This window comes from Antrostomus carolinensis, unplaced genomic scaffold, assembly GCF_000700745.2.
Source record: "Antrostomus carolinensis isolate BGI_N321 unplaced genomic scaffold, ASM70074v2 scaffold6079, whole genome shotgun sequence".
NCBI lineage: Eukaryota > Metazoa > Chordata > Aves > Caprimulgiformes > Caprimulgidae > Antrostomus > Antrostomus carolinensis.
Window position 1 is genome coordinate 8,027 of NW_010340552.1, and position 10,916 is coordinate 18,942.

General features: G+C 54.6%; 1 protein-coding gene across 1 annotated transcript in view; it reads right to left on the reverse strand.

Moving 5' to 3' along the window:
* LOC104531317 (potassium channel subfamily T member 1) overlaps positions 1–10,012 on the reverse strand; it is a gene marked incomplete at both ends in the record, with an annotated part of 17,940 nt that extends 7,928 nt beyond the window's left edge. Inside the window, 14 exon segments of the mRNA XM_029087024.1 lie at positions 494–602; positions 1,126–1,234; positions 1,787–1,850; positions 2,062–2,198; positions 3,127–3,291; positions 3,387–3,567; positions 3,923–4,017; positions 4,523–4,606; positions 4,958–5,032; positions 6,541–6,600; positions 6,865–6,913; positions 7,270–7,326; positions 8,608–8,707; positions 9,933–10,012. Coding sequence (XP_028942857.1) covers positions 494–602; positions 1,126–1,234; positions 1,787–1,850; positions 2,062–2,198; positions 3,127–3,291; positions 3,387–3,567; positions 3,923–4,017; positions 4,523–4,606; positions 4,958–5,032; positions 6,541–6,600; positions 6,865–6,913; positions 7,270–7,326; positions 8,608–8,707; positions 9,933–10,012 — 1,365 coding nt within the window.
* Positions 10,013–10,916: the final 904 nt, after the last annotated feature.

Here is a 10,916-nt window from a genome sequence, read left to right on the forward strand (position 1 = left end):
CAGGACAGGACCTCCCAGTGCTGGCACAGACCCCAGTACACCAGCCAGCTCCCTGGGCAGGGTTAGTAAGTGCTGTGTTGGCAAACAGCTCTGAGCGTGGGGCAAGAGTCATCTGACAATCATGTTCCATAACTCTTTTGATGGCATTTCACCCAAAATTCAGACCTTTCTGGCTGGCCCAGGGGTGCAGGACCCACACCACTGCTGTGCACCATCACGGGCTGTGCATTACCCTTCCCACCAGTGGGGCCACGCCAGCATAAAGTTCTCTGGAAAGGTGGTGCTGACCAGCCCATCTGCACTGGTATGTTCCCCCGACAATATTGGCTTTTGCTCCTGAGCTGGTTGAGGGTCCCAGGTCCCACTGTGCTCCCCCAGACCCACCCCAGACCTCCACCCTTCTCCCTGGGCCCCCGGTTCTGCCATCCCTCCATGCTCAGGCTGGGGCAGCGGAGCCAAGGGCAGGGGACGGGCAAGGACAGGCAGGACTCACTGGCCGCGGGAGGTGTGCACCAGCAGCGTGATGAGGGTGGAGGTGGCGGGGCAGATGCAGTTCAGCGCCAGCATGGCATATTTGCACTCCTCTTCACAGACAACATGATCTGAAAGGCAGAGGGGACTGTTACAGTGGGGAGGGGGACGGATGGGTTCCTTGGCCAGCAGTGCCCAGGGATGCGGTAATTTTGGGGTGGTGTTGGGAGCTGGGTGCTTCCTCCTCCTGGCATTGCAGGAGGGCTTTCAGGCCATCAACAGCCCATGGGGAACACCACAAATGGGATCAATGCAGACAGGAAAACGGGGATGCAGGCTGGAAACCAGCCAGGTGGACACCAGCCCATCGAGGCCACGGTCACCACATCTGTGGGGACACACGCCCAAGCACATATGGGACAGGTATTCCTGCACGCAGCCCATCCCGGGGCAGCCCAGAACCAGCTCTGTCCTGGCTCCAGGCACGTTGCTTTAGTGTGCACCATGACAAAGGGGCTGACAGCCCTAAAATATCTTCCAGCAAACAGAAGATGTCTTGGCACCAGGATATGGACTCCTCCAAGATGGAAACACCATTAGAAACATCTGTGATGGCTGGAAAGACAATCCAGACCACCAAAGCTTCTAACTCACCAGCAAACTTGACATGAAACTTGTTTTCAGGCTTTAAGATCTGGACGTAGAGAGGACAGTTTGGAGCAAAATCTTTCACAGCCCAAGCTCTCAGGATGGTCTGGTGGTCCTAGCCAAGGAGAAGACCAAGAGCTACTTTTCTGGTGGCTTATTTTCCCCAAAACTTTTACCTCCAGGATGAACTGTAAAGCACCTGACACCATGGAGATGTATGGCAAGGGATTCTCCAACACCTGCTGCTATTAGGGGACAACAGTCCTCTCCTGATCCCCAAAACCCAGCACCAATGGGCTCAGGACAGGAAGATAGGAGCCATCGCCACGGCATGGGCAGCATCCCTGGAACCAGTCAGCAGCGAGGGTTGTCACCAGTGCCACCCCCTCCCTATCCCAGGGCTCCAAAACTAAGATCTTCCCAGCAAAGCCCCTGCCCAGGCTGGGATAAGACTGCATTAGGGGAGGAGGTTTTGGGGTGAGCAGGGGCACGCAGCCTGGGTTGGTGCCCAGGGGACAGAGCTCAGCACCCAACCCCACGCTCTCGCCCTGGCTGCCCCCGTGTGTCCCCCTGTGCTGGGCAGAAGCGAGGTGCAGCGATCACCCCGGTCCCTTCTGGCTGAGAAATGAATAATCTCCAATCACGCCGTCCCCTAGGCCTGGCTTACCGCCGCGGTGCGGTCCACCTCGTTCCGGCTGCTGAGGATGAAGCAAGCTTCTCCGTTGTCCATCCTGCAGACAGAGAGCAGCCCATGAATTGCATGGGCCAGCAAAACATCTGCCCATACCGCCCAGGGTGCTGCCAGCCCCCTCCAAGACCCCAGCGAAGGCATGGAGGGACGCCCATCATCATGCATCTGGGCTGACATTACTGAGGACCCTCCTTGGTGGCTCCAAGGCCTGCGGGCAACTCAGCAGATGTTCAGTGTGTCCCTCTGCTCACTTGGCTCTCATGAGGTCCTGGTCCTTCAGCGCAGAGCCCTGGAGGTAGATGACTCGCTGCGACCACAGAGGGATCTGCAGGACCCGCCGCACCTGGATGTCCATCTCTGTTGGGCAAAGTATCACCACGTAGTAATCCTGCAAGAGAGAGGCTGGCGTGGGTCGGCAGGCTGGTGGTCCCACAGACCTCAAGGTTTTTGCTGCCTGAGCAAACAGCTCTTCTGGGGCTTCTGATATGTGCTCCTGGTGTGTGACACCCCCTACCCCTGCTCCAGGGAAACACATCAGCATCTTCTCCACCCAGTTCTGCATAATAAACCAATGCAGGCATCTCTGACTATGGAACTAGGTGTTGCCATCTTCTTCGACACTGTACCTTTCCCTAGTGTGTGGACACGGCCATTTGTTGATTTTTAAGTTACCTCCAGCAATTTCTCCACACTAGGACAGAGCTGCACACCCGCAGCAAAGCAGAGCCTCTTGCAGTTACCGCAACGAGCAGGATTTTAAAGCTCAAATATGTGGAGTCAAGGCCGGGTGATGGCAACGAAGTGTATGTGAATGTTGGAATGAAATGCAAATCTGAAACTTGTCTGTGATGCTCTCGTCCAGGCACAGTCATCTGCAAGGTCACTTATTCTGTGGAGATTTTCCAGTAAGAGCTGGGTAAATCCCACCGAGGTTTAGCCATTAGATGTTCTGTTTCTGTCTGAGATTCTTCATTCAGCAAAGACATCCTCCCATTTAGAAAAGTCCCTCTGTTCCCTCTTCATGTGCTTACACAGGCCTGGCCAGAAAACGGGGTGGATCAGGCAGAGAGCCTCACCACTGAGATGGCAAAGTGAGGTGGCCCTTGAGTACCACTTGTGCCTTCTCCTTGGTGGCCAGTGCAGCACACGCTCACCAGTGCTGGGTTGGATGGTTTTTACCTTATTCTCTGTCAAATCCCCTGTAGCTGGGTAGTGCACTCACCACCAGCAGCGACCCAGCCACGGCCAGCAAGTCTGAGAGCCTGGCAAGGGCAAGCGTTGACCGATCACAGTGTGTCAACACGCCTGGTCCTCACCTGCAGGCGTGGGTGGGCGTAAAACTCGTTGAGGAAGTCCATGAGGAGATCAATCTTGAGGGAGCTGACACAAAGGACAACATGTTTCTCCGTCTGGGCACGGTGACGGCTGTAATTGCCTCCCGACTTCTGCCGCTCCATCCACAGGTAGACGAGCTCCTCGAACTGCAAACGAAGGCAGAGAGCTGATGTCCCCAGCAGCAGGGCTGCCCGGGCTCAGGCTCTGCTTCCCTCTCCATCCTCAGCTGCGCAGGTCTAACCTGGAGCGGCAGCACAACCAGGGCGACGCAAATCATTATCACAACGAGGAGCTGGGAAGGCCAGATCTTTGGTGTCACATCTCCATAACCCACGGTGGAAAAGGTGACGATGCAGAAATAGAAGGACTTGAAGAGGGAGAGCTTCTCACCTGCTCTTTCTAAATGCTGGATGCCACAGGTCCTGGAGGGAGAAAGCACAGGTCGCAGCGAGTGCTTCCCTGCCCAGGAGACAGTGCCTGCAGCGCCTGCTGAAATCAGTGGAGAACCCTAGAAGGTGACTTACACCCACGTCCAAGGAGGAAATTTGTCTGTAACACACTGAGCAGCCACAGCCTAAAGGCAGAACCTCCTCTGGCTTCCCAGGTCACCACTGACATCCTGGTAATGCCAACCCGCCACAGCTGGGACTGTCCCACCCCACCGTGCCCTCCTGGACAGCCTATGACAGCCCAGCTCTGCCAGTCTCCCCTGGGACCTGCAAAGCTGCTTTCCCTAGATGAAGAAGGTGGTTTAGTGAAACAAAGAGCAACACTCACCCCGTGAAAACGAGACACAGGAGGGTGCAGATCAGAATGAGCACCTGGTTAAACATGGCAGACTGGGTCCTTTGTATGGCTCGGTGCAGGTCGTTCTGGGAAGAGAGGAGAGGGTTCTCACCAGCTCAGAGAGCCTGAGAGTAAAGCACTCCTCCGGGTACCAACTGCTGCCTTGCTGGCTCCAGCAATGCCCCCCAGATGAGGGTCAGCCCAGAATGTGGCCCTTGAAAAGGGATGTCCATGTCTGTGAGCAGGTCTGGGCTCTGCTTCTTGAGAGACAGCTTGAGAGGGTATGAGGGAATGGCTGGAATGTCTCGTCCTGCTGTAACACCATATCCCACGGACAGCCAGAGCCCATCCCTCTCAATGTACAGCCAACAGAGTCAACGTGGCTCAGACACGGAAGGGCTCCTGGTATACAGCAGGTTACAGCCCAACATCACCAACTGGCAAAGCCTCACCTCCCCCCAGCACCAAGTGCCAAAAACCTGCCGAGAGCCAGCGGCAGGCAAGGGGCCCCGTTCCCAGCCACACCACCCTCGGTGTCCCCAGAGCAGAGGGACCCAGGGCAAAAGGGGTGGGATGTGTCCAGTCACTCACAATCATGTTCTCCAGGGCGTACTTGGCAAGCCAGCAGTTCAGAAACACAGGAATGAATAAATTCCGCAAAGGAGGCCAGAATATCTATGAAAGCAAAAGTTACTCGCAGAAAAATCCATGTTCTCTACCAGAACAACCCATAAACAGCCCATTCGAGCGCTGTTGGGAAGGACCCATCTCCAAACTAAGCACCAGCCTCTGCAGGGGCTGCCACCAAAAGCAGCCCCGCTCCCCCAGCTGCAGTGGAGCAGCTGAAAAGGGAGGATGTTTTTTGGGATAACACTTCAGAAAAAGTCATTGTATTGAAAAATATTGAAGCAAAAATTCCCTGCCAGCTTTAAATACTGCTTGGCCAGACATCCCTTTATTCCACCACCACAACTACAGTTTTACTGAACTTAAAGCTGCTTTAAAACATCACCGGGAAACACTCACTGTGATAATAAATGGCACCGTGTTGATCATCTCAAGGATGAACGAGATGCGAAAAATCTGTTCCCAGATGTTCCCCTGAGGAATTATAAACAAATAATAATTAAATAAGCTTAAAAATCTGCCAAACGGTAATTAAAAAGCTCCCACTCTGCCACAGACCCCACGAGATGGGGGAAGTACTCCAGAGCAGCCAGAGAGACGCTCCGGTTTGCCTGCAGGAGAGATGCGGTGCTGGTGGCAGACACGCTGTGGGCAGTAACACCTTCCCAAACTGTTCAGTGCTTTCCACAGTCACAATGTCCTTCTGTCCATCCCTGCTGCTGCCCAAAGCCAGGGGACAGCAAGGCTTCATGCAAGGATGGAGAATGAGAGTGACTGATACTGATCCTGGCACTCAAACCAGCAGAATCACAGAATTGTTTTGGTTGGAAAAGATGTATAAGATCATCAAGTCCAACCATTAACCCAACACTGACAAGTCCACCACTAACCCATGTTCCTAAGCACCACATCTACACGTCTTTTAAATCCCTCCAGGGAAGGTGACTCTGCCACTGCCCTGGGCAGCCTGTTCCAATGCTTGACCACTCTTTCAGTGGAGAAATTATTCCTGATATCCAATCTAAACCTCCCCTGGCACAACCTGAGGCCATTTCCTCTTGTCCTGTCACTTGGTACTTGAGAGATGAGACTAACACCCACCTTGCTACACCTTCCTTTCAAGGAGTTGTAGAGAGAAGACACAGAGCCTGAGCCTTTTCAACCAACTGTCCCAGAGACCCAAGGAGATGCCATTTGTTAAGGTCACTTTTCTTGGCCATTTTAAGGGGCTTTGATCCAAAAGAATCAGCCTGTGCCTCTCCCTGTCTGGCCTGGAGCAGTGCCTGCTCCCTCCAGAGCAGCAGACCTTGGCATAAGCAGGGGCTCAACTCCAGGTCTTCAGCGGTAGGAAACTCAATGTGCGTCCATCTGGCCCCTCAAAAAATCATAGAATCCCAGAACAGTCTGGGTTGGAAGCGACCTTACAGCTCATCCAGTTCCAACCCCCCTGCCATCAGCAGGGACACCTTCCACTAGACCAGACGGCTCAAAGCCTCATCCAAACTGGCCTGGAACACTTCCAGGGAGGAGCAGCCACAGCTTCTCTGGGCAACCTGGGCCAGTGTCTCACCACCCTCACAGTGAAGAATTTCTTCCTCAGATCTCATCTCGATCTCCCCTCTTCCAGTTTAAAGCTATCACCCCTTGTTCTCTCACTCCCTGCCCTTGTCAAAAGTCCCTCCCCAGCCTTCCTGGAGCCCCTTCAGGTACTGTAGAAAAGCAGTGACCCTGTGTAAAACAGGTCTGAATAGAAAGGAAGGTGGGAAAAGAAGAGATTCCCCAGCTCTGCTCTGCCAAACACTTATCCAGCAGCCCGAGGGGGAATGAGAGAGGAAAACAGCCACAGCCAGGTGAGACATCACCAAGACACACGCCCTCAGGACGCTTCAGGCTCCACACAGCTCAAAGACAGAAATGAATTCATGGCAGGGGGTCAGACCCAGACTGTGCATCAGTGTCCACCGCGCACCCTGGGCACTTACCTTGTAGCTGAGATAGATGAGCAGCATGGTCTCCAGAAAGCTGATCAAAGCTATGCTGACCTGCAGAGACAGACAGGCAGGGGCTGCTGAGGGCTCGCTCGACGCGTCGTCAGTCGATCAGAGCTCTGCCCTGCGTATCAACCCCCGAGATATTCACCCAGGGCCACGTGGCTGCTCCCAGCAGAAGCCCCAGCTCATTTTCTGCTCACCCAAGAGAACCCGTTGCCCCTCGCTGTTGTTTGGCAGAGAGTGCCCAAAGACCTGCTGGCAGCAGAGCTCAAAGCCCAGCTCCTGCACGAGCATGCCCGAGGGCTGGGCACTCACCTGCACAGCCCACAGCGGCATTTTTCTATCCACCCAGAAGATATGTGACCTGCAAAGAGAATTCAAAATGGATCTAAACTGTAGCCCAACCAGTAGTGCCTTCACCCCCCACCGACTGCAAACCTGAGGCCATCACTGATGCAGGGTCCAGCACAGGCCTGGCACTGGTGTTCTTTACCACACCCTTTGTTCCAGCAGCCTCTGCTCTGGGAATAAGTCATTCCCAAGGGCGCAGCCACAGGCACTTGGCCATTGATTAGATCCTGGGATGCTGCTCCACATTCCTCAAGCAGCCCCATGATCAAGAAATGGCCATGGGCAACTGCCAACCCCCACCATCCCCATCACTGCACTCCCACATCCTAGCAGAGCTGGAACCCAGCACCAGAGCAACTCTTGACTCACCAGTTTATCTCCATGGACTGGTTGAACGCTGTGTAATTCTGCTTTTCGCATTCCCAGCTAGGAGAAGAGAAAGACAAAGCAGGGGAAAGCAGTCAGCGGTGGGGAGGAAGAAAAAGGGGTGCTGGTGTGGACTCCTCGGGTTCATGGGGTGTCCCCGCCGCTCTGTCCTGATCATAGAATCATAGAATCATGGAATCATTAAGGTTGGCAAAGACCTCTAAGATCATCAAGTCCAACTGTCAACCCAACACCACCATGCCCACTAAACCATGTCCTCAAGTGCCATGTCTACACATTTTTTGAAAACCTCCAAGGATGGTGACTCCACCACTGCCCTGGGCAGCCTGTGCCAGTGCTTGACCACTCTTTCAGCAAACAAACTGCTCCTAATGTTCCTCTCCTGGCACAACTTGAGGCCATTTCTTCTCATCCTATCACTTGTTACTTGGGAGAAGAGACTGACCCCCACCTCACTGCAACCTCCTTCCAGGGAGTTGTAGAGAGCTAGGTCTCCCCTCAGCCTCCTTTTCTCCAGGCTCAACAACCCCAGTTCCCTCAGCCGTGAACTCATCACACTTGTGCTCCAGACCCTTGCTGATTCTGGGGGAGGCCCCTGGACAACACTCCCTCAGGTCCCAACACACATTGGTCCCTATAGCCAGGGCTCTCCGCAGGAGCTGCTGCTCTCTCTGGGCTAAACCTGTCCAAAATACACATCCATGTCAATCCTCATTCTTACAGATTTGAAACCACTTTTGGACAATGCAGATGTACTCGGTAGTCTGCAACCTTTACAAAGAGCGAATCCAATTGCTAATTCTCCTGGCTCTTGAAAAATAAAATGCCCCACGCTGTACATGAGCTAAACAAAGCAAGGACACATTAAAAATAGGCTTATACTGAACCCAGAGCAAAGCTGATGCCTGTAATCATCTGTCACCTCAGGGATCTAAAGAGCAAAACATATTTCCTTCTCAAACACTTAAATGAGATTTAGCATCAGTGTCTTCAAGGGCATCAGGATTCAGAAAATACTGGTGTGGTGATGCCCTGCAATCATGAGCTCTTGCCTGTGTCTGAAGGCCATGCCGCACCGCTGACCATTAGACCAGACACCACTTGGAAATGAACATGATGGTGAATTCTTCCTCCACCTTCCCTGTCATCCACGGGGTTTGAGCAGGGAGCAAAGCCCACCAGACCAGCCAGTTTGGTTAAATTGACAATGCCAACAGCTGGAGTGAGAAAACCCATCCACTGTGCATCTTCACAGCCCCACGTAGCTACCATCACACTCCCCAGTGCATGGGGTGATGCGGGGACGGCGGTGGCACTCACCAGCCTACGCCCTCCTCCGGGTTGTCCAGCAGGACGCGGACGATGTACAGGAGGCAGGTGAGCAGCTTCAGCGAGAAGTTGAAGAGCCGGATCCTCAGGCCTGTGGCAGAGGGGAGCACGGCGTGGGCCAGGCACCCCATGTACCTCAGGCACCCCGGGAACCCTGCACCCTGGGCACCCCGTGCTCTCCAGGCACCCTGTGTATCCTAGGCACCTCATGCAACCTGGGCATCCCATGGACCCTGGGCACCCTGAGCACCCCACATGACAGCCTCTCTAGTTCCCCCACAGCTCTGCAGGGCCCCTGGCACCCCAGGACCCTGCTGAGCCCCAGGGGAGCTGCAGGAGGCCCAGGGCAGCAGATAAATGCTGCTCACACGTGGCCCAGGGCTCTACACGTCCTACCCAGTGTCAGATATAGAGGAGACTAACGCAGAAATAAATACCGATGAGTCAGCTCCTCGCTGGCCCCAATAGATGTGAGAGGCAGGAGGGAGCTGCTGGAGCGCATCCCCCTCGTTAGCAGACACCCATTAAGAAGCTCCAGACAGGCATGGCCAGGGCTCCTCGCTGCTCACCGCGCTGCAAACAGCTCGCAGGAGGAGGGACGGCGAGCAAAAGCCACTGCTTTATCGGCTCTCCCTCCCCAACCAGCTCATCGGGTTATTACTCAAATTACCAGTGAGAAATTTATCACATTTTCATTAAAAATTTCCCCGTGGGCACCCTGTTGTGCTGTGCTCCAGCTTTTTAACAAGATGTCAGGATGCAAGGAGGAAAAGAAAATGTGAATTTATAAATTAACGAGCCGACTCCCTCCAGACAGCTAATGACATACTGGAGACAGAAAATAAAAACACCATTAGTCAAGTGGAGGCTAATGCGGACGGCTGAAGCAGGAGGGGGTAACTCAGCCTCCGCCTCGGCCGTCCCCACAGCTCCCCACACCGGGAGCATTGTCACCTCCATGACAGGGACATTTGCTCCCTGACCCCTCTGGGCAGCTCCTGACACCCACCCTGCTCCTGGCCAACTTGTCCCAACTGGTTCCCATGCTATTTGTCCCCAGCAAGCAAAGGTGGCAGGCAGCGTCCCCTCCTCCCCGTGCAACCCCGTCCTCTCCAAACCAAGTTGGCCAACAGAAAGGCCAAGAGGCAGCAGCGGGAGCCCTGGGCTGGGCAGCCAGCGCTGGGGACACTCGGGGAGACAGCCACCAGCAGATGGCAATGGCTTCTCATCCCGGGAGGACGGAGCACAGCTCTCCAGCCACCACAGGGTTTGGTTTCTCCCGGCAGATGCTGGGGCTCCAGGCTCGGAGCACTCACTCGATCGCTGGTTTTTGATGAAGAAGAGCTTCAGCCGCTCCTTGAAGGTGTTTTCATTCACGTAGAACTCGACCTGCACCCTGTGGGGAAAGCACCCAGAAGAGTCCGTCAGCAGGGTGGGACGTCAGACCCAGAGCCCCCCAAGAGCCCTGTCCCCCCCATCCCAGGTGGGTGATCCCCCAAAGTAGCCCACAGCAGACCCCAGGCTCAGTCCTCAGCTGCTCCCACTGTACCAAATCCCTGGTACCACCAGCCATGAGCACCAAGACGCGGAGTATCAACTACCAAAGCAGCAGATGCGACCTGCAGCACCAGGTCCATTTTGGGTTAAGGGCTTTGTTTTCATTCTCGTGCAACCAGCTGACATCAGACTGGCAAACCTCTCCTTTCCCACATGCTTTACAATGTTCAAAGCCTTGCAGAAAACCAGTGGCCTTGGAGCAGTCTCCCCAGCAATGTTCCATCTGCTCCAACCCTTCACAGCTGCAGCAGAGCAAGAGCTGGGGAGGGCAATGTCCCCAGTACACTCATGACCTGGCTCTGCCCAGGTAGGAGCAACGTTCAGCATCAAAGCCGTTAAAAAACAAATCTGATCTAAAAGGAGAAAAATTCCCTTTGTTGCTAAGATACCACATTCGGCCATTCCAGAAAAACCCAGGAGCTGCCAACCAACTCCAAACGTCGCCAGTGGCTTGTGTCACCAGGACAAGGCACCGCAGCAGAGGGCTGCTTGCGAGGGCACTTCGCAGAAACCAGCCAGAAGGAGCCACAGGTGAAACTGAAAATGTCCCCTCCACCGCTGTGACCACCATGGTCACTTCTTCAGCCTCAGCTGCCCTGGTCTCCATCGCTGACCCCTGTGCACAGCCCTCCTGCTGCTCCCCATGTGCTGGCAGGACGCCCACGACCATGTGGATGGGGAAAAGCCTCACCAAGGCTGGAGGTTCCTCACCACGGATGTCAGTGGGGTCCAGGATGAAGCAT